This window comes from Trachinotus anak, unplaced genomic scaffold (genome assembly GCF_046630095.1).
Source record: "Trachinotus anak isolate AG129_WGS33_773 ecotype Australia unplaced genomic scaffold, CSIRO_AGI_Tana_v1 ptg000013l, whole genome shotgun sequence".
Classification (NCBI taxonomy): domain Eukaryota; kingdom Metazoa; phylum Chordata; class Actinopteri; order Carangiformes; family Carangidae; genus Trachinotus; species Trachinotus anak.
The window spans coordinates 10,424,369-10,448,952 of NW_027273864.1; the positions used below are offsets into that span (position 1 = coordinate 10,424,369).

At 38.8% G+C, this 24,584-nt stretch overlaps 1 protein-coding gene across 2 annotated transcripts; it reads left to right on the forward strand.

The window, feature by feature from the left end:
• Nucleotides 1-121: 121 nt before the first annotated feature.
• On the forward strand, nt 122-23,109 carry dnai1.2 (dynein, axonemal, intermediate chain 1, paralog 2). Of its 2 annotated transcripts, XM_071493610.1 has the most exons (23): nt 122-338; nt 502-561; nt 721-819; nt 2,504-2,563; nt 2,723-2,821; nt 3,044-3,124; nt 3,858-3,984; nt 4,243-4,298; nt 4,474-4,596; nt 4,772-4,831; nt 4,954-5,079; nt 5,406-5,490; nt 5,600-5,717; nt 5,829-5,872; nt 6,053-6,300; nt 6,586-6,675; nt 6,924-7,011; nt 7,153-7,232; nt 10,699-10,847; nt 14,038-14,137; nt 17,147-17,332; nt 21,543-21,683; nt 22,352-22,490. In XM_071493610.1, exons 1-22 carry the CDS (start codon nt 297-299, stop codon nt 21,642-21,644), a joined length of 2,223 nt encoding a protein of 740 aa, XP_071349711.1. In that variant the 5' UTR covers nt 122-296; the 3' UTR covers nt 21,645-21,683; nt 22,352-22,490. The 2 variants fall into 2 exon arrangements, with proteins under 2 accessions (XP_071349711.1, XP_071349712.1); XM_071493611.1 differs by lacking the exons at nt 122-338; nt 502-561; nt 721-819 and adding an exon at nt 2,125-2,340 and having other exon boundaries at nt 22,352-23,109.
• The last annotated feature ends 1,475 nt before the right edge of the window (nt 23,110-24,584 follow it).

Below are 24,584 nucleotides of genomic sequence, written 5' to 3' on the forward strand. Positions count from 1 at the left end.
GTATCCGTGAGCGGATGTCATCGCTATCACAATTCACAATTGGAAAAAAACGGACAATCAGCGGAGAGAACCGGAAGAGTGAACTATCTTGACTTTAATAGGATCTTTGACCCCTCAAGCGTAAGCCCGCCAAGACGTCCGGTCGTCTTGACAACCTGTGTACAACAGCAAGCCGCCGCTACAAAGCGAGTATAACTCCTCAAGTGGCTTTTCTTTACTTTGCGTCAAAAAAGAGATTTACTCACTCCAAAATAACTAAGCTGTTGGTGAAGTCTTTAAACCGGGCGCTTGTTGCAATGCCTGTGCCTAACAATAACGCTGCAGTTCCCGTGAGAAAGGTAAATGTCAGTTTAGTTTAGCTAATGGTAACTAGTTGATGAAGCGGTGACGCCACGTCCCAGTAACTACATAGAAAAGTTGGGGTAGGACAGTTAATGCTATCTTTCATTAAGCTAATGTCATAACTAACCATTCAGCTGGTCGTCGTTTGTTTTCACACAGGCCTCAAATGTTCAGAAGGCACCTGGTGCGAAGACAACCAAAGCTGCAATTAAGAAAAAGGTGGGTGAATAAAATTACACAAAGTGACAACAGTCCTTAATTTTGGCATCTGATTACAGCAGAAAAGAACTGTAAACTGTAAACACATGTGCCATTACAATATTATGTAATTTTCTCATTTAACCAAGACATACATCTCTTGTATATGTAATGCTGTAGGATGAGGAAGAGGCTGTGGACACTGGTGAAGGACTGGATAAGTGGGCTCATGGGAAATCACTTATTAAACCTGCAGATCAACTGGAGCTCACAGAGGCTGTAAGAGGAGGACGGGGACGTTCATTACTCAAGTTCAAGACAACTACATGGGCTGTGTTGAGGGAAATGCTTCAGAATTTGCTGCTGTTCTTACCTCAATTTCATAACTACAATTCATAGTTATTACTTTTGATCATTGTCCTTGCTCTCTTACTAAGGGCCTCCTGCCCCAACCATCATCATCACCGTGGCTGCACTCTGCAGTGTCGTCTGGACACAGAGCTGCTGTTCAAGCATCATTTAGGCTCACAGCTCGTCCCGGCCCAAATCACACGTCACCAGATGACGACATGTAAAAACAGTGGCCTCTGTCATATATTGATGTAAACAATGAGCGCATACTGACGTGGGATTAAAAAAAAACAAAAACAAAAAAACAAAGCACGATTTGAGTCAAGTGCACATTACGTAATAAAGTATTATTATTGTTATTTAATGTAAATGTTATTTATGTGATTGTACAGGAGAAGATCTAATCGCTAAGCTTTCATCTGTAGATAATCGATGAACACCCATCCCAAAGATCCAGTTTGTCCTACTCGCTCTCTCACAGATTATGTGCCACAGCTGCTACGACGATAAGCCACACAGGCGAGATTTTAAAAAATGTTCCCGTTTGTATTCAACAGAGAATGGTTTACTTAAAACGTGTCTTTGGCTTTCATCTCTTACCAAAGGCTGTGTCTCCCCGTTGACTGGAGGCACCTGGAACCTGTCGATTTCTTCCATCATTTTGGCAAAGCGTTACAGAAACGATGCAGCAGTTTAGGACAAACGGTGACTTGCGTCTAACTATCCCGGTCTGTGATGCTGGCTTGTCGGGATCTTTCGTTTTTCAGCATGATAGCAGCTCGTTTTCCTCCATCCTGACAGAGGCGACTCGACAGCACAACAGCAGTACCGCCCTACTTCCGGGTCTATAGAATATTCATGACGTGTGTCCAATCAAAACAGAGGAGACCATATTCCACTGCCCAGTGAAGAAAATATATTTTTTAATAACTGTAATTTTCAAAATATATATAATATATAAATATATATAATATATAAAGCAACCTAACATAATTATTTCCAACTTAGCATTCTGGTTTCCTTATCCAGACACTTAGGAGGAGCAACACTCTAAAAAATTAGACCTTGTTTCAAAATTTAAATCTTGCAAATGGCCTCGACGTTATTTAATGTATCCGTGAGCGGATGTCATCGCTATCACAATTCACAATTGGAAAAAAACGGACAATCAGCGGAGAGAACCGGAAGAGTGAACTATCTTGACTTTAATAGGATCTTTGACCCCTCAAGCGTAAGCCCGCCAAGACGTCCGGTCGTCTTGACAACCTGTGTACAACAGCAAGCCGCCGCTACAAAGCGAGTATAACTCCTCAAGTGGCTTTTCTTTACTTTGCGTCAAAAAAGAGATTTACTCACTCCAAAATAACTAAGCTGTTGGTGAAGTCTTTAAACCGGGCGCTTGTTGCAATGCCTGTGCCTAACAATAACGCTGCAGTTCCCGTGAGAAAGGTAAATGTCAGTTTAGTTTAGCTAATGGTAACTAGTTGATGAAGCGGTGACGCCACGTCCCAGTAACTACATAGAAAAGTTGGGGTAGGACAGTTAATGCTATCTTTCATTAAGCTAATGTCATAACTAACCATTCAGCTGGTCGTCGTTTGTTTTCACACAGGCCTCAAATGTTCAGAAGGCACCTGGTGCGAAGACAACCAAAGCTGCAATTAAGAAAAAGGTGGGTGAATAAAATTACACAAAGTGACAACAGTCCTTAATTTTGGCATCTGATTACAGCAGAAAAGAACTGTAAACTGTAAACACATGTGCCATTACAATATTATGTAATTTTCTCATTTAACCAAAACATACATCTCTTGTATATGTAATGCTGTAGGATGAGGAAGAGGCTGTGGACACTGGTGAAGGACTGGATAAGTGGGCTCATGGGAAATCACTTATTAAACCTGCAGATCAACTGGAGCTCACAGAGGCTGTAAGAGGAGGACGGGGACGTTCATTACTCAAGTTCAAGACAACTACATGGGCTGTGTTGAGGGAAATGCTTCAGAATTTGCTGCTGTTTTTACTTGACTCATTTTTTTCACTAGAATTGTTTTTGATCATTGTCCTTGCAATCAATACTTTTGTCAAATTAGGTACACACATGTAACCTGTGCTGTTATACTCCCTGCTTTATCTGTAATTATATCACTAGGAACTGAAAGAGGAAATCACAAGGGTCCTGACTGCAAACAACCCACATGCACCCCAAAATATTGTCCGCTACAGCTTCAAGGTAAGGAAGTTACATCCAAGCTGATAACTTTCCATCATTGACAGTACATGCAAATGTCACCATGAGTTTGATGACACCTTATGTTATCCCAGCAGGCACGAAGCTGGCCACCGACATCATTAGATGTTGGTATTTGGTTGAATGCATGTTGTGATGTCGGGTGACCAAAATTCAATGTCTGGAACATCTAATGCCAACGTTAATTTGACGTACAATATTGACAACAGCTGACGTTGATATTTTGTTCGTTTAAAGTTGTGTTGTTAAGTAACGAAAATCCAACGTCTTCCAAATATTTCATGTCAAGGTAATCTTGACACAAAAATATTGACATTCTAGTCATGAGCAAAATCCAGCCCCTACTAAACATCAACTAAACATCACAATATCAGTTAGTGAACGATTTTGACATCGACCCATTTCCAACCAAAATTTAACATCGGTCCAAGGTTAGAGTGATTAGAGTCAAACATCTTTCTGACGTTATATTGACATCTGGTGTCAGGTTTGTTTAATTGATTGTTTAATTAGAAAGGCAGACCTTCTTGCCTCCCTGTCAGCTATTTACATTTAAAAGATGACAGTAAACTATTTCTGACCGATGTTCCTGTGTATTTCTTCGTTACCTGTAGTCAATTAACATAAAATTTCTTCTCTCCCAACTATAACCAGACAAACCTAACAGGTTCTTCTGCTTGCTATTTCACACATCCTTGCTTCTTGTGTTTCTCAGGAACGTACCTACAAGCCTGTCCTTGTAATGGATCAGTTGGCTGTTCACTTTGTGTTGGATGGCAGTCTAGTGCATGAAGACTCTGATGAGGGTCGAAGACTGAGGGCTAAGGAGGGTGTCACTCAAGGTTGTTACTGACACATTTTACATCATTTTCTGTGTTTGTAGAGCACAGTAATGCTTTTGTTTGGTATTCAAGGACAATGTTCCAAAGTTTGTCTTTGTGACATGTAGGTTTCTAAATATTAATTCTCAGGTGTAGTACATACTTGGTGCCACAAGGTGTCACTTTCAGCATGTACAAAAAAATTAAAGTCTTGTGTTTACACATGAAAGTTGACGTGTTCGTTTTCTACATAGTCAAGTTATGTTTTAATATTTTCAGAGACTGCAACAGTCGACACAGGAGTAGGACCTGATGAGGAGGAACCAGAAACTCCAGTAAAAAATATGTTTTGTTGAACTAAAATCAGACCACTGGTTTTGTTGGGCAGTATTTCATATTCCATTTTAAACAATTCATGACCAAGGCCTATTGATCAAAGTTTCATCACAAGATCAATACGTCAAGAGTGTGACTTGAGCTACAAATCTCCCCTTTGTTGGTTTCTTTTAGTCCTCGCCTGTAGAGGACAGACCAGATAGTGTTGTTTCCAAAACTGACAAGAAGGAGCCGAAAATTACTAACCAGTTCAACTTCAGTGAGAGAGCCTCCCAGACCCACAATAACCCAATGATGGTAGGATGGAGCAGTACAGCCAGTCATCTGCACAATGGTTAAGATATCTAACATTTAAAAACGGAATGTTTTAATATTAGAGGGTATGGAAATCATCATATTGATGTGTATATAATAAAAAATTCATAGCCTAGTGCCTCAGTGGAATCAGTGGAATCATTTCAGTTTCTTGTAGGAACGAAGCTGCCAGACTGAACCTCCTCCACGCAGCAACTTCTCTGCCACAGCTAATCAGGTACTGGATTCCCTTATTTGTTTAAAGGAGATGTTAGGCCAGGGTTGTTTTCACACTGCTGGGTATGAGTGAATACATGTACTCACATGGGTAGACTGTAATAACTAGTATTGTCTTTGCAGTGGGAGATCTATGATGCATATGTGGAGGAGCTGCAGAAACAAGAAAAAAACAAAGAGGCGCAGAAAGCCATACCATCAAAGAAAGATAATGACCAAAGCAAGAAGACTATGCTGATGGAGACTCAGGTAAATTGAGTTTGCACCAACTCTCCTGCTGAAAACTTTAAATGTATTTCATATTTATGTCTAATGATAATTTTGCCAACATTTTTGCCATGCATATATTACCATAAAAGGCATTATTAATGACTGTTATATCATAATGTTATATCTTCAAAGCTAACAATATGACTACCCAGGACTCGTAATAATGCTCTACCTTCTTACTCATGTTCTTATTTTAGTCTGTGATAATTTAATGAGTAATGAAAATTGATCCATTAATAAAGCAGCATTTTAAAGTATGTTTTTGCAGTGTTTCCCATGAAGATTTTGTCATGTTTCTGTTACAGAGCAATGACTTCTCCAAATTAAGAAAAGCAGCCAGTATCTTAGAACGAATGGTCAATCAGAATATATTTGATGAGATAGCACAAGGTATCCTCTATTAAACATAACACGTGATACAGTAGTAAACTACAGTCCCATTTGATTCTCAAGTCATTTCACATTCTTCTCTCCTCTCCTCCCCTCCCCACCCTCTCAGATTTCAAATACTTTGAAGATCCGTCTGATGAGTTCAGGGGCCAGAAGGGCACCCTTCTCCCTTTGTGGAAGTTCCAGTATGACAAAGCCAAAAGTTTATCTGTCACTGCCCTCTGCTGGTAGGTTTTCACACCATCTCTTGATCATTATTATTCTGGGGAATTTATTTTATGTCATCTCTGCATTTCCAAAAATGGAAGATGACTGATTAATGCATCTGTTCTCAATAGGAATAAAAAATACCCGGACCTGTTTGCTGCGGGAATGGGATCATGTAAGTACACACTATAGTGAGCTGGTACTGTAAACGTATCACAGACAATTTTAGTTTTATTTAATCTTATCAGATTTGCAATTGTCACTGTCTGTGAAGAATATTTGTTTTGTTTTAATTTATTTACTAATTTATTTTTGCATATTCCTATCCACTCTCTTCTGTCCCTCTTCTGGCCAGATGACTTCAGTAAACAGGGCCGTGGCATGGTGGTCTTCTACACATTGAAGAATCCTTCGTTTCCAGAGTACATTTACCCCACCAACTCTGGTGTCCTGTGCCTTGACATCCATGACCAGTATTCCTACCTGGTGGCCGTGGGCTTCTACGATGGCTGTGTGGCTGTCTACAACTTGAAAAGGGAGGGACTGGAGCCTGTGTACAAGAGTACAGCTAAGACTGGCAAGCACACTGACCCTGTCTGGCAGGTAAGAGTAGAGGACAAAGCACACATGAAGGGACTTCACAGCATGTGTCTAGATCCAGCCATTCCACCCTTGCCATTTTTAGCGCTATCCCAACATCAAGCAAACAGATATTACTATTTCTACCCAGTCAAAAGTAGAATTCCATAAACTGGAGAATAAAAGAAATCTCAAATAAATATAACTTTCTTATCACATTATTATGATCTTGCACATAAAACTTTTTCACTCTCACCATCCATTTTCTTTTCTGTGGCTTTATTCACTGCTCTGTTGTATTTCATTCAGGTACGCTGGCAGAACAATGACATGGACAACAATCACAATTTCTATTCTGTGTCATCTGATGGCAGAGTTGTGTCTTGGACACTTGTTAAGGTTAGCCAAGAAAATATATCATAGAAATTTACATTCTCTCTGTGGCTTGTATTCTCATGGGATTATCTTTTATTTCAGCAGAATACAAATATTATGCAACTTAAAGATGCCTGCTAATCAAATACTTTGTGTGTGAACTCTAGATTATGTGCTCAATTTTGCACTTGTCTATGGTTTTTTAATTTTTTTTATTGCATGTTCATATGTGTACAACTGCATCACTGTTTGTACGGATCACACGTTTGCAGAATGAGCTGGTCTTTACAGACATTATCAGACTGTCACTGAATGGTGTTGTATCTGAGGGGCCAGAGGGTGCACAGCAGCCCAGCACTGGTAAGGGTGCCGGCACCTTTTTTAACATTTACGACTCATATAAAGTACAACACTTATATATTACCTGATATCAAACCAGAAATTCCTTGGTTCAGTCAACAAGTGTCTGTATTTTAAGTTGTTGATGCCTCTTGCCCACAGCTTGTGGTACAGCATTTGACTTCCACAAACAGATCGACTATCTCTTCCTAGTTGGCACTGAGGAGGGGAAAATATACAAGGTATGCATTAAAGATTCCAATATGCTGGTTTTGGCTGGATGACACAGGTCACATCTGAAATAAGTGTGTTGTTGACATGACTCACTTAGCATAACACAGCACAAGTTATGATACAATAACATGAAGATACTGTACACTGGCCACAAAACAAATTATATTGTATAAACAAATCTGTGTTGCACCGTACATTACCAGACAATCATCTATAGCAATGCATTACAGTGTGTGTGTGTAGCTGATGTAATTGACACAAGCCTATAAAATAGCAAAATAGTTTTTAAAAGCATGAATTATTATGTACTCTTTTATTCACTTTATTTATGTACCGTAAAGGACCCTACCGGCAGTTTTCATTCAGTACACACTGTGTATAATTTCATTATGATCATTATTATATACATTTTACATAGATTTCTTATTTAACATAGAGATATGTTTAGTATTTGAACATTTCAGTAGAAACCAGATGCATCCATAACGTCTGAATGAATGTGGCAACTATTGTAAAGTATTGTAAAGCGTAATACATATAACAATACGTGATGCCAAACTATTAATTATACATCATGACAGTGGTGTATATGATTGACCACTGACAAGTTTGCTATATAAAGGAGGAAAGGCAGACAACATAAATCTGTAAATTCAAACCTACTGTAACATACAGCCAAAATTACACCATTCTTTATACTTCAGGATTTTGACCATAAAGTATTATACCAATAGAACTGAAGCAAAGGTTCTGTTAAGTTTGTTAGGATGAAATTAATCCAAAAATTTTGCTGATGGTGTTCAGCAAAATCTTATCCTTAAAAGTGTTTGCTTTCTGTAGCACCCTTAAATGACAATAGGATCATCTTTGGGCTTTTCGCTGTCTCCCAGTATCTACCCTGAAAAATGGAAGCTCTTCTGTTTGTGTTGCACTCACAGATATCCTGCTGGGCTTGCACTCCACAGGGTACACAAGCTGTAGTACACATTAATAGTGTATGTGTGGTTGTCCAAATGTGCACTTGTGTGTGTCTGTGTGGCCCGTTGGGAGCCCCTCAAGCTTGACATTAAGCATTTAATGAGTCTCCTGAAGCAGAGGCCCTCCCTGTCCACATCAGACAGCTGGTGGTTTTTGGCCGGCCTCCCACCTTCTCTGTGCTTATCTTCCTCATGTTCTTGTGACTGTAGGCAGAAAGACACTCATAAACGTCTCATTCATTTCCAGTTACTGCGCCCTCATTCTATATTGATTCAATAACATAGAAATGTTTAAACAGCTCACTGACTAATGCACAAATCACTGAAATTGGCCGATCTTTATCAAATTAAAACTTGTGCTTGAGGGAAGTCTATCACACTGTCATAAAGAGAATTAAGTGTTTGCTAGTGAGATTGTGTGAGTTTAGGTTAATTCCCGGCTGTAAAAATCTAAGGCATAACAAAGCACACACAAATATGCCAATTTAAGCACACACACTGACAGGCAATATATTATAAAGATAAAGAATATGGATGAATTGTTTTATCTTTAATTATAATTAACATTTGACCCTGAGGACCTAACCTTTTAATTTAAAAAACCATTTGATTTAATTTAGTCTTTTTCACTCCAGCCCACTATAGTCTGAGCTCCCATAAAGAAGTTTGATGTCATCAAAATAGAATTATTATCATATAAAACAGCTATAGCATTTAACTTCATTTGAAAAGATAAAAAAAGATAAAATAACTATTTTTAGATGATGCACCATGGCACATAAATAGCATTTAAGAAACTGTATTTTACACTTAAAATTTGAAATGTACCACTTTGCAAATCACTAATTCTATTATACTGTCTTACCCACAATGTTTTTTAGCTTGCACACCTTAACTGAACTCCTGTGTAATCACCTTACTTACCCAGCTCTCCTTGCAGACAAACACCTAATATGTGTGATGAAATATGTTCTGTCTGTCACCTCAAGGTTCAGTGGCACAGAAAACCCAGGGGAGGACAGGTTAAGAATCTTTCACCTAGCTGCAGGTCAACAATCAAACAATCACTGCTTGGAAATGCAATGGAACCTTCCCCACAAGCCATGAAGCTGTTTTATCCTCGATTGTCCAGGATAATTTGTCCCTGCAATCTAACCCTTCTGCTGTTCAAGTACTTTTGTAAACCCTATTCTATCAGTGGCAAACAAACTATGGAAATTTAAAGGGTACTTTGAACAACACTGAACCACATGCATTACTCCCTTTTGGTTGCAAATTGCACTTCTAGCCGCACTCCAATCAGCAGTGTCACAGCAGGACTTTTCCATCAGCTGTGAGTGGAAAATTTAATGGGCTCAGATACAGAAAGCATTCTCAAGAAAATATTTTATGCCAAGCTGTCCTTCCTTGGAAAAAATTAGTTTACAAATTTAAGGTTCCCCAGATGGAATTGAACTAGGGAGTTTGGGGTTATATAACTAGCGCTTATTGGGGCACCATACCATGGAAACTTTCATGTTTATCTGATGGATTGTGAGAAATAATTTGATAATTAATTAAATGTTAAGAATCTGTTTGAAGCCCTTAAGTTGTTTGTTTGAATAAGGACACTTCCTTATAAGGACAGCTTACAACCTTACAACTGTGGTTAACCGTTGCTGCCATGACGGAAATTTATTTTAGCACCAGATGCTGTGCATTGACTATGGTGTAGCCCACAGTATGATGTGAGTGTTTGTGTCTGTTATTCATAGTATAGTACAGTATAATAAGCATCTTTAGGCGGGGTTAGATTCTCTATTTCAACATCAGTCACAGCTTAATGTGGGACTTTCAGTCCGATATTGTAAGATTAAAAAAAAAAAAGACTTTCAAAATAATCCGGAAGACCAGATATTATTGCTAGTGGCCTGGTTTTGGCCCATGGGCCACCACAGACATAAAGTGTCTTAGTAAGGTGTTGAGCCACTAGGAGCCACCATAAAAGCTTCAATACTATTTTATATTGATTGTACGAGTCACTGAACTCTGCTGGAGGGATGAACACCATTTTACAAAAGATATTCACGTATTTGGTATTTTGATAATGGTGGTGGAGGCGCTGTCTAACTTGTCATTCTAAAATCTCCCATAGGTGTTGAACTGGGTTGAGCTCTGGTGACTGCAAAGGGCATAGCATATGATTCACATCATTTTCATACTCATCAAACCAATCAGTTACTCCTTGTATTGGGCATTGTCAACCTTCCATTGTGATTCATCCTTTAATTTGTCACCCATCTGCAGTTCCACTCCCAGTACAATAAATCGTGACATTCTTGACAGTTCTCAGACATTTCACCAAACCTCTAATGCAAAGGTTTACTGCAGGTATCATGAGGCGCTTTTAGTCACTTAAGTTGAAGATATTACATTATTAAATGTTACATTATTAACAGAAACCTATGTTTATACTGTCTACTTTGGTGCAACTCAAGACTTTGCCTTTATTCCCTAGTGTTCCAAGACTTGCTCAAGCCAGTTCCTGGAGACCTATGATGCCCACAGCATGGCAGTGGATGCTGTGAAGTGGAACCGCTACCACCCAAAGGTTTTCATCTCCTGCAGTTCAGACTGGACTGTTAAGATGTGGGACCATACTATCAAGTAAGATAACTGATAGGGTGGATACATGCAGCAACTGTAGATATTACATTTTCATTCTGGACATTTCCCTTAATATCAAAACTATGAAAGTATATTTCTATGTTGTTTATATTTTATCTAGATTTTAGAACATGTTTGGCACCTACAGTGTTAAGTTTTGCTTTATTTCATCATCAGGAGCGACTAGGTTTTCATCTCTGAAACTGCTGGCTTAACTGAGTGTTGCTTTGCTTTTGGCAGTGTTGGCTAGTGAGAAGCTGCAGATGAGGGAGCCATCTCCACTTAAAAGAAGGATTAAAAGAGGGGTTAAAAGAAGGATCTTATGACTCCATGGGCCCTATCTTACACACGATGCAAAGCGCAACGCAAGTGTCTTTGCTAGTTTCGGACCAATGCAGTTGTCATTTTCCCATCCAGCACCCAAGTTGTTTAGATAGCAAATACAATTGCACCCATCTGGGTGCCCATGGGCATGTTGGTCTTAAATTGATGTGTGGTCAGGCACATTGTTGGTGTACTGCTATTGAGGCAGAACACAGTGATTGTGTGATTGACCAGTAAAAACCTGGTCTTAAGTCAACGGCACAGTATTTCACTGTTATATTAAGAGTCCATTATCAAGAGAGTAATATGCACCTACGTAGGCAGGTGCAGAACATGCTTGTTACTCATAAGGAGAGTTTGGTGAAAATGTGCTTCAGATGTTTGGACAGGTCAAGCTCTTTGTGGCAGATTGTGTGTTGCCATGCATCATGGACATCTCTTGGACATACATGATGCATGAGGCTCTGCAGAATAGCGTTCTTTCGAACTGATGAATCGAAGACTTATTCACAGTTCTCGTCATATAATATAAAATAAATGTGTAACATTGTGATTTGTGCCATTACTTCTTTGTAGAGCTGTGTGCAGCGCAGCCCCTCACTTAGCCCCTCTTCACCCCTTGGGGTGCACAGAGCTGCTGCATGAATGTGCCAGGACTGGGCTCACTAGTCAGTCACAATATGTAATCAACTCACCATAAAAAGAATCTAATTCTGTGTGAAACACTGCACCATTATAATAACAATCCGCCATGGGGCAAGCATGCCTGGCTTTTAAAGGAGATGGGAGATGGCACTGTGATTGGTTTATTTAAAGTAGGCCAAAAAATACTCCAATGAATAATTAAGAAATTGAGTGCAACCCTTTGAACCATGCATCTGGCACATTAACTGTTTTTTCTACCATTAAAATAGTAAAGGTGATATGGACACTAAATGCACTTGAGCCATGCGCTTCAGACCATGCACTTTGGAGCCTATATGTGTTGGACTTGACAAATAAGGAATTAAGCAGTGACAAGGACTTCAATACATGAGGAATTTGTCCATTTCAAATTTGGAGTAAAAGGGGAAAAGATGTGTAAACATAGGGGATCTAAGTGAAATGGCTAGTTGTTCCCTCTACTGGGAAGTATATGCCATGGTTAGTTACAGAATACCAACTGCAGTTTAGTGTTGTTTTTATATTTTCATGCTTAGCAACATTTCTAATGCTCTGTGTGCTTCAGCGAAGAAAGGACAAAATAATCATTATTCCTGTAATCTTTCTATAATATTACAATATATTAGTCTTTATTACCTTCTTACACGCACTGTGGACCAGGCATAATGTCCCTGTCTTATTTGACTAACCCACAGTGCCTCCCACTTCTTGTCAGCACAGACAGCTTGACTGAATAATGATAGTAATCATCCGCCCATTATGAGAGACAGGGTTTTCATGAGTGATCCATAACATCCCATAGATACAAGACTTAGAGAGGGTCTGACTGGATCAGGCAACTTTTCACAAACTCTTTACCACACAGTTCAGAAGTGTGAAAGCTTGACTATTATAAAACTGCTCCTTTTGTTTGATGGATGAGACTCATATATCCTGTGAAATTGTCAGATTACGTCAGCCAATCTTGAATGAACTGTAATATTAGAAGAGAGTTGCATCAAGCCTATTAATCACACCAAACATAAGCTTGATGAATTTGCACCAGTGATAAACTTGGACACAATTTATGAATCCTAGTAGCTCTGAGTCTGGATTTACAGTACATGCAGTGTCATTCTGCTGTAAAAAAAAAACTCTCTCTTGAAAGACTCTGGGCCAGATTTATAGTCCTTTTTGCATTTAATTTCAGACATTACTACACCTACCATAGTGCATGTTATTCATCAAACAGGCACACCAGCATGGAAGTACAGTTTGTCTGTCATCTGAGGAACATCTTGCACACAATCATTAAGGGAGGCTGGTACAAATGATGGGAAGAGTTCTCTTTTGTTTACTAAGGTCCCGAGGCACATGTTTTGCACAGATAGTATGGGTTCAATTGTTTTGATTATTTGTAAGTATTTTTTGTTGAAGAAAGAAGAAGAAAATTTCAAATAACCAGTATTCTTTAGAAATCTAAATTATTATGTTTTTAGGGTAAAAGCACACCACAAAAAGTATTTAATGGAGCTGTTCCAAAACAGTTCCAAATAAATCAATAACAAATAAATGAATGTAATAAATGAACACAATACATGTCCAGTCCTAACAGAGAGGGAGTAGTGATGCGGCTGTTTGTGTTATGTGGTTCTATTTGGCATTCACTTAGCCACTAAAGCACTGTGGTGAATGTATTCTTGATAACAGATTTCAACATTTCTAAATTTTTATTTGATTTTTTTGAGCTTGCCAATGGTAAAAATAGTCACTGAACAGGGACGTTTGCACTTGCAGTGTGTGTCTAGAAGGCTGTGTCAGGTGTTGGATTCACAGTTAGTTCCTGTCGTAATAAATCAAACCAAATTCCCACAGAAATGGTATGTATGTATGTAAGTCCACTCTTTCAACCTTTTGAAAGATAACGTTTTTGTTAATCTGTCTCTCTCACATTGGTGTCTGGACATTTTGGAACTGATTAGCATAGAAATAAAGTGTTGTTATATTGTTTTATTTCCAGAAACACACAAAAGCTTAAGATAGTTTGTGCAAACGGTCTCAGATAAACTGGGGATTTTTCTCTGTAGACTCTAATTAGTTGGAGTTCATGTTCATATGACACATAATATTACAGGAATGTAGCATGTAGCATTTCATGCACTACACTGTAATGAAATTTTACAGGTTTTCCCTTCTGAACTTGTGTATCTGTGTGTTTTTCCAGCACTCCAGTGTTCACCTTTGACCTCAAGGCAGCAGTTGGAGATTTTTCCTGGGCTCCATACTCCTCCACTGTATTTGCTGCTGTCACAACAGATGGAACAGTAAGTGTTTTTTAATTTTTTTTTTAACTTACATTTTCAAACCCACAATATGACTTGATGGATTAACAGCTCATTACTTTTTTGTTGCTAGTTAAGGCTTTTAGAATACTCTGGTTTGTGCTGCAGTGCATTATTCATGCTTAGAATCTCACAATGATTGTATATTTAAATTTTTTGTATTTATAGTTGAAGAAAGGCAGATTTTGCACTGTCTACATGTTATACACAATGTAGAGCTTTAACTTATCAATACTGTGTCATAATTACTAACATTACTAACTACATTTTCATGGCTCCAGTTGGTATAGGCTGAATATACAACCAGTCACAGACCTGTATAAGGGTCTATGGGATGCTTTGTCTGAAGGCTATGATTCTCACCAACACACACCTGATGTGTAGCTAAGATAACATGAGCTTGACACTTACCTGACAGAACGTGTAGAATCCCAACAGCTGCACCATCTACCACCAGCCAAACATTTCATCCTTATCTCCATGTGTAATGTAGTTATGTAGTTACAGTCTTAGCTGACTAAACCCTTACAATATTCATGAGGGTAAGCCTAAGATTAGCCTCAGGCAGCCGAGTTTGTTCACACAGTTTCTTGTAAAAAAGTAGTGCCAGTGGTTATCGATTCCAGCCAAAAGTATTTTCAGTGGATGCTGTGTTGCTTATCGCCACATATTTTCTTAGTATGGCTTCAAGCTGTCCCCATCTGTTTGTCTTTGCACCAGTCTGCGCCACGCTATAAAAGTGTTGTGTCTGACACATTTCCTATTCAGTGTGCCAAGTGAAGGCGAGTGAGAGTGACAGAGAGGAAATGAGAGTTGACCAATTGAGAGACACCTTATGTGATAATGTGTGTGTGTTGTGTCCTCTCCAATGCTAGGATCCAGTCAACACAATGCTTAATGCTTATTGTAGTAATGCACCATTATGTAAAATATTACTCAATCAAACATCAGTCTTGATAACACATGGAAGTAAAGAAACAGTAGTAGAACAAATTCACAACTAAAATTAAATGCCTGGCAGTACGTACAGCTGATGTTTAAACCCAGAATAAAGGCAGCAGTTTGTTTAATTGTAAACTCTTCTACCAAAGAATAAATAAATGAATAAAATTAAACAACTTTGCTAGAAAGCACATAAAGTCCCATGTGTATTGTAATTTATTCTCTGAAACTGGATCAAAAACAGTTTTCAGCAGCTATTAAAAAACTCATTAAAAGCTCATCAGTTGGCATACATTTTACAAGCAAATTATATCCTCTCCTTTCTAAGCAGCAGGAAGGACAAGAATATTAAATTGGAATCAAGGTCAGTGTGGCTGGTTTTTTCTTCTTCTTATACTGAACTCAAAACTGAAATATCATTCCAGTCCGATTTTAAGGATGTAATGTAATGCCAAATTTTGAGATAGTGTAAATGTCATCTGCAGACCTGACAGGGATGTGCAGAATTAACTGGGTCCACTAGACAACTTCTTTTCAGTCCAAGGCAAGGCCAAACTCTCCTTGACATATGGTCACTGTCAGATTGTGAAGAATGACAGAATATTGTCAGAATTCCCACATTTACTGGTGCAGTCACAGTGCATAATGTTAATCGGCATGATCTTCCCCAGGACACCAGCTTCTTTTCAGTACATTTGTCATTTTCTGTGACAAGTGATAGAACTCGAGTGACTCAGCATGAGTTGTGTGTTCCTTGACGTGCATTTACTGATACTGTTGATGACAAACTGGTCTGCCAGTGCTGCTTACACACTGCATAATGTCAGGGACACAATGGCGTATGTGTTTGTATGTGCGTACATGCATGAGGTGTGTGTGTTCATAAGGATAATAACTTGCTGGCAGGCTGAGGTGTAAGAATGACACTGAATTGTGCAGCGCAAACAAATATCTCTTCGTTCTCTCTGCCTCTCCATCTGAGCTAACTGTTGAGGAAATAGAGTGTCAGGCTGAAATAATGAATAATAATAAATAAAGTCCAAGTATGTCCCACACTGATTAGTCTCAAAATACTTATCTGTTCTCTGTACAGCTCCTCTTAACTTTCTGCGCATGGACTGCTACATACGTCAGTATACCTGATGTTTAAAAAACATCAGCCTAAAGCAATAAAAAACTGCCTAAATAATTTAACTAATTTAATGTATTAAATTTAATTAAAATACAATATGTGTTAAAATATAGATTTGACAAATTATATGCAATCACTTAAGCACAGTAAAATGTCTCTCTGCTCCCCATAGTCCATGTGTGAGTTACAGGCAAAGTGTACTGCCATCAGTCATGACTAATGCTATATTAGTTCTTATGTATAAGCAATGAAAACACTGTCGATAATGGCTATAGTGATGGAGGTTACTGAAAGTCACACACTGGCAGAATATGATGATGGTTGCAAGTGATAACTGTGATTCTTTGTGCAGTGCTGGTACACACAGACAGTGTGAACTCTAGCGGCCTTGGCACAGTCATCTTTTTGGTAAAAGGAGTGGGCTGTGCTTCACAGTGGGCTCATTTTTTGTCAGCAGATTGTCAACATGCACTTAGCCTGAAAGAGGGATATCTGTGATCTAGTTCCTTCTGGATAAAGATGCCTACGATTTTGTATTGGGGCTGCCAGCATACACACACACATACGGACAGAAGTGCACACTCATTGAATTACTGGAAACACCTTTGTTTGCACCAGATGGTCAGCCCTGCATCCCTGCAGAGGGTTGTGCTCCACCATTCTCCTCCTCGCATAAAAGACAACACACACACAAACACACACAGGGCTGTTAATAGATTTAGCCTTTATTTACTTACTTTGGAGGCATAATGTGAATACTTATATCCCACAGACTAAATATGGTGATCAATAAGATGGGTCAGGTATTATCAGGTTTTTATGTACACCCTCAATTGTGCCATACTCTTGAAATGTCAGTTGAATTAGAGGGTATTTTGATTCACTCATTGACTGCTGTAATCACTAATCGTTTCCAGGTTCATGTTTTTGACCTCAATGTCAACAAATATGAGGCCATCTGCCAGCAGACAGTGGTGCCCAAAGAGAAGACCAAGCTGACTCACATCGAGTTTAATCCCATCGATCCTCTCATCATAGTGGGCGATGACCGAGGCTATGTCACCAGCCTCAAGCCCTCACCTAACCTTCGCAAGAAACCTAAGGTAAGAATTTTACAGAGCTCCCAGAAACAATTATATTACAATCATTTGAGTTTATTTACTCCAAAGTTACAGCCATTTTAAACCTGTCTATAAGTGGCAAGAAAATAAGCCTGCCTTTCCAAATGCAGTTGCTTTATCATTCCATGTCTCTTCTCTTGCTGTGCTGTCTTTATGATTAGGTTTTATTAGCACATAAAAATGGAACTTGTCCACATGACAAAAATTAGGTACCAAACATTCTACCACCTTTAGCAGTATGTGTCCTGATATACCATCTTATCTGTAAACAATCTGGATGCATGCTTGCCCTTTTGCATTATCCATGACTGCCACTTCTTCCACATCGATGAAAACAGATCAGATGATTCATTCTTTTCAGAGTCCTGACCAAGAGCTAATTTTGCCATATAACAATGGAAGAAAGGACCATTTTAGACAGTTCACAATTAGCCACAGAGAAGTCAAGTGTTCATTGTAATTGATTAAGCTTGTTCGGGAAGATCACTAGAGGAAGAGCAAAAATGTTATTCATTAGGAATATTACTGAAAGTCAGTGTGAAAAATAAGATAAAAGAAAATCTTCTGGTGGCCCAATGGTTTAAGATGCCTGGTATATATGGGTTAATGGTTAATGAGCTGTGGAGTAATCATAGCAGCCCTACTAAACACAGGAGGAAACTAAATGGCACACTGAGTCACAACACTTTAATCAGGACTCATTTAGTTGAGCTCATTGAGTCCGCTCTGCAGCCTCCACAGTTTTCCTTGGAGCTGTTCATGTTGGTGCATGTAAACTAGAAGAAATTCTAATGGCTAATAGATTTTTATATTTACAACACATCTTTGCATCATGCGCAGCATTGCCACGCCTGGGTGCAGACACATAAACAGTTCTCCTTCAGCCACTCTTATAAACGTAGTTTATATGGGCTCAGCACAACAGCACATACATACACACACACACACACACACACAGTACTAACTCATAAGTGACCTCAGACTGTAGCTGCTAAGCATACAATTGGGAAATAATTGCACAGTTCAGCACCACTGATGGGTGTGGAGCATTTCGGAAGCCAGTGTGGCAAATAAGCATCAGACACAAACACCCACATATTACCTAAATATTACCAATAATGTGTCTTATAAAAATGACAGAGCAGCCCACTAAAACTAGGACCATAGGTGTGGTTGCTCATTAACATACCCAAAACACTGGCACAGTGGCCTAGCAGCTCACCTATTTAAAAGGCATTCACTGAGGCTAATAAGGCAGTCCATATTGTTGGCTCTCTTACTCTCACTAAACCATCCACTTGGCTTCTCTTGTCCACTGGTGCTCCTTAAAATAGGTTTTAATTAATTGCTTTGATCCTCCAAAAAGAGAGGTCAGATGTTAGAACTTTGATCATAAGTGTTAGACAACAGAAACTTACTGCAGGAAGTACACTGCCAAATTATGTTCTGAAATGCTCTGAGCACTGTCTATTGTGCTGAATTGAACAGTTATTTCCCAGTTGTAAGCCTGAGGGCTAGTCACAAATGAGGTAATGTTAGGTGTCCATGCTGTTATGTTGCATGTACAATTGTGTAGACCTGTAGGTATGTTACCATGGAGGATCTGTGTGTGGGCCCCTGTTGCTCACCAATTCTGTATTTTCGATTTCTCAGTCTCAGGTTTTGAGATATATGTCTTCTGAGATAGATCATATTTGTGTAGTGGCCACTTTCTGTGTCACAAGTCGGATATTACATATTAAGTATCTGAATGTGCACATACTAGTGTACTGTAGGAAAACACTGCAAATCTTCATCATCTTCGGATGACCACTAGCAACAAACCCATGTCTGTGTCACCATAACACAGTGCTCCGTTATCTGTGTACAACATTAATGTGTTTATCCCATCTATTCTCTTCTCAGTGGCCTCTTTCTTTGTTACCCACAGATCATAAGTGACAGTTGCATTATAAAAGCAGCATTATGCAATATTTTTGATGGTCTGTTTATCCCTATTGCCTCCTAGAGTATTACCTCGACCACAGCATTTACATTTGTATTAATGCACAGTGCCTGAAAATGAACTGATTGGGTTTATTGTAGCACAGGTGGGGAATTGTACGTATTACTTTTATACACAGGAAGGGCAAGTCAAGGATGTGGTAAGCAAACCAGCAAGGAAAAACAGGAATTTAGAAAAAGAAAAATCATGACACAGGTTGACATCTTGAGAAATAATATTCTTTTTATTATTATTTTGATTCATTTTGAAGTTTTTATTCATTTTAAGTTCTGGTTTGTGCTCAGTCAGCCTTTTCCTCCTCTGCAGAGGTAGCTTTATTTTTATTGAGCCATTCGTCATTGCAGGGATTATGTGGCATCAAGATTTGACGCTCATTCGTTTAGGGATCGCAGCTGTCTGTCTGGAGGAACCCCCTCACTGTATCAATTTCAAGCTTCAAAATAGCTACACCAAAATATAAATATACAGTTTCCAAGCTTCGAAGCAGGAGTGTGCAAGTCACTCCCAATTGTTCAACTAAATATTAAACTCTCTCCCACTTCCTTGCTAATATTATCAAAAGTACATTATATACATTAATATACTTTTACTACTAATATTAACAGTGCTATGTGTCAATGCACAATAATTTAATGTGCTTTGCTGTTTAATATTGGCAGGATACGAATGTGTACAGACAGACACCAAATTAAGACTAAAAGTGTATTTTGTCATCAAAGTGTTACCATTAAACACTGACCAATTTTTTCTCTTTTTGAAAGGTTCCATCAACACTACACTAAAAAATGTAATACATTATAATGCATCTTTAAACTTTTGTGCACTTCATAATGTGATTTTTCCAATGTGAGCATACTATACATAATAAAAGAACTCGATCAGAATATACCTTTTTCTTAGCAGAAATTATATAATGTCATATAAGAAAAATACAAGTGTATAGTTGTATTCACGTGCTGCTCATATGTCCCATCTCCCCAGCTGGGAAGTCCTTCTTCCAACTTCTATGTGTTCATGTGCTTTTAATTCGGAATGCAGAAACAACATGGATGCCACACAGAAGATGTGTGGTCACTCCATGTTGACAGCAACTAATGCTAACCCAAAATTTATGCAGATTTTCAGAGGTGTTACTGGGGGTCCAGTAAGAACTATTTTTTCCAATTTTTCAGACACCACACGAATGGCTAACTTCTGAATGGCTGTAGTCCACTCAGAATTTTTTACACGACTTACTGGGACACTCCAATGTAACAAGCCATTTTTTTATGTTATTAGCAACTCATGTGTTTTTCTTGCTTTAACTGGTCAAAATGTCAGTGTCCAAGGACACAGGGTACCTCAGTGATGTGTCTTTTAAACCTCAAACTAATTTTGAACTGTCTTCTTGTCAATTCCTGAGCTAGTTTTCTTGGGTGTCCTGGGGAAAATGGGACAGCCAAGGTATATTGACAGTGATAGCTGATTTTCATGTAGGTTTGGAATGTACAGAATATCCAGCATGTTTGATATCATTATATAAATGTCAACAGTTAAATTAATTCATTGTTACAAACTGTACAAGCTCAGCAGTCAAAGGTCTCAGCAGTCAAACATGTCATTTCCTGATTAAGAAGATTAAAATGAAGTGAAGCTGTGCTGAACTGTGAGATTCTATCAGTCTAGTTTAGTATAAGAAAAGCCTCTAATTATAGTAAAGGAGCCCTGATAGGAGATACTTCTTAAATATTCATTCATAGAGGTGGAATAAAGTCTTGCAGTAATACAGGACAAACATTGAGCCATATTATATACATCTTAAGTAGCTGTACTTATCTACACACAGGAGTTTTGATGTGCCTATAATAATAACATGCTCATACCACAAACCTTGTAAGATCTCTTTGAATTTACCTGCTGCAACAGTGCCCTTTTGGCAGTAGCTCCATGTCTTCAAAGCACAGTTTACAATATAGTGGACAAAAATTATTATATAATGAAGTTATATAACCACTTTACTACTATTGATCTTGCATCCATTTCAGTTTATGTCTGATTTGGGTGTGTGCTCCTCCTGTTAATTGACTGAGTTTGTTAAGGATAATGTCATGTCATTTCTGATGTTCCTCTGTGTGTGTGTGTGTGTGTGTGTGTGTGTGTGTGTGTGTGTGTGTGTGTGTCTGTGTGCGCGCGCGTGCATGTGCACAGGAAAAAAAGGGTCAGGTGATAGCTAAGCCTTCGGAAGTTGAAGTAGCCAAGATGGAGAAGCTCCTCAGTCTGTTGAGGGAACCAGAGCAAAACACAGTTTAACGCTGCCGCAGTGGCTTCTCTCCCCAACACAGAAACATGGTACAACCTTTCATTTTCATTCATGCAAGTCCATTTCTTTTGCTGAGTGTGTGCAACAGTAAACAAAATTGACATAACAAGGAGATAATTTGTATATATTTATTAAAAAATGTTTCCTTTTGATCTCTCTTAAGCTGTTAATAAATTATTCATACTCAATTCATAATTCATTTATTTATACTGCAGTGTTTTATATATATATATATATATATATATATATATATATATATATATATATATATATATATATATATATATATATATATATATATATATATATATATATATATATATATATATAGGCATGGCTGACCTCTTCTGCAGGGATTTATTAAACCTTATCTGTATGTATAATATAATACAAGTTGATTAAGCTAAAAAGTGAGGGGGAGAGTTACTGCAAGTGGGGGGGGGGGGTGTAAAATTAGTTTAGCCGTCCTGGGCACTCGTCCAGGGATGAGTGAGGAGCCTTTCAATATCAAATCTATGGGAAGAACTTTGCTTAGAGTCATGGTGGTGTCTGTCTTCATTGTGACATTTTTTCTCCATTCCTCTCTGTCTTAATGATCTTGTCCTTGAGTAAAGCACCTCCCAGTGCTCTGATGCTCAGCTGGAATCGAATGCTGTTACAATGTCCCATGCTCTCTTTCTGTCTGTCTCTATTACAGGGAGCTTCTTTGCCCTTCAAACTGCTGATTCATAGCTGAATCTCCACAGGTTTAGTTAGAGAGGACTGCTGAATAGCATCATTTTACAGACGATGCTTTGCAAATGATTGTGGCCATGGGATAGTAATGAGAGTACAGCTGTGACCGTTACCTTATTACTGCAGTAATAGTAAACACACTGCAGGGTTGGACAAAGATTTGTTGTACTGTTTGTCAGATTTGTTCATGTGGCATTTTTGCAGATTGTTCTAGCTGCATGTATCACATTCTGGGCTGATTGGAAGAGTTGTTGGGAACACTTCTAAAATAAAGGTCACAATTATAGTGCAACAACTGTGGCATACAACAGAGAAATATTCTTATGTATGTTCAGTATGTGACATGCAGTGAGTTTCAGTAGTGATTTTGTGATTTTGATATCTTTTTCTAAGTTGTTTTTTTCTGTATCTACTTTTTTGCATTGTTCACATCTGCTTTACTCATTTAATTTGCCAGAATACGAATGTGAACTTTGAATTTCTGTTTGGTTTGTTACATGTTTCATGGCCGTATTACGTTCTGGTTTGCTATCGTCAGTGGAGAAATGGGCATTTCTGTGTCTTTTAAAATCGTTTCCTTTGATTCTCATATTCTTAAACCTGACAAACTGGGCCCATAAATGCAAGGAATAATTCCAACAGTTGGTCTTAAATTGTCAAACTGTTTTTGGATAGTTTCTTTTGAGACAGTATGTGTATATTAAAGCATCTCTTAAAATATGCTGGTGTCATAAGTTTTTGTTTGAATAAAAATGACCCCTTCGCAGTGTAAATCGGTGCAACATGCTAGCAATACATGCTTTGAGACCATTTTTCTCAGTTTCTCCAAATCAGATCCATGGTTGTAGTAGTTTGGGAGAAGAGGTTGCAGTATAAACGTTTGTCACATTGCATATTTATGCCTCCATGCCAGCGACGGCAAAAGCTGGAGGCAGTGTGTTTTTTGGGTTGCCCATCCGTCCCATTCTCATGAACACAAACCAACCAAAGTTGAACATTTTCTAATTCTACAAATAGTAGCTTGAACAGCCATATTTTCATGTGCGCAAACACCAGTATATTCAGAGACTCTTTCTTACTTCTTGCTCCTTGTGGAAGGCATTGTGAATTTATAACACATATTCTAAAATCTTTCAACTCCATCACATTCTTTTAAATGCTTAAGTGTTGATGATTAGTGCTGGGACATGGGGCAACATGACCAGTTTCTGTTTGCAATCTGTAGCATCCATATGATTAATCTGTCTGTATATTAGTCCCCTGTGATTCAGTCCAGAGTGAGTGGGCCATCACGGACTGCCACAAGCAGATGTCAGTGTGCGGGCCATATTGAAGAGGATACAAATCTCAACTAAGCCTCTCTAGTCCTTATGTAACACCCTCAGCAAGGTGCTATGCCTCACAGATCACTGGTATTTATGAGTGACAATGACACACACACTCCACACAGGCTCAAGTCCCTGTTCTCAGCAATAGACAGGTTTACTCTTTTTTTTTGCAGGAGAGAGTATGAAATAAGAGGATATATTTAGAAACCTCCAACAACAGGCCAACTGCTCTTTGTGTAATGATCATTCCTTTCTCCCAGTCTCTGTTTAACCTGCAGTCATCCTTTTGGCCATGTCCTTCTTTGGCAGTGACATGTATACATTCACACTGGAGGAATGCCCTCCATGCACTTTGTCAAACCAAGGGCAAGATCTGACGAGTGATGGCTGCTTAAAAATAGTATCCTCTCCCCACCACAGTTTTTCCTTGCGATCTTTGTGATGCACAGTCATTTCTGCCATCAGTTCGGCAGCTGACTCTAAAAACTAAGAAGGACAAGCCTGATTATTGCTTGCAGTCAGTCTCAGTGCTCCCTCAGTCCCCTCTCTTGTGGAGGAGTGCACTGAGGCCATCGCTCGTTGCTACATTTGACTCATCCTACTGCAGTCAGGAGGTCAACAGGTACTTGTGCTCGTTCATCTTCTGGGTGGCTCCTTCACTGGGAGCCAGTACCGGCAGCATCTCGGGGCTAGAGGGGACCCTGCAGGCTCGGTAGAGGATTAGACAGAGGAGAAGGAGGAGGATGGCAACTAATGTGTTGCAGGCTATGGCCACCAACGCAGCTGTGGACAGGCCTGTCGTGCTTTCTTCAGAGTCCATAATGAATACTGGTCTGCAGTGTCCAATGTTGGTCAGCTTTTATACAA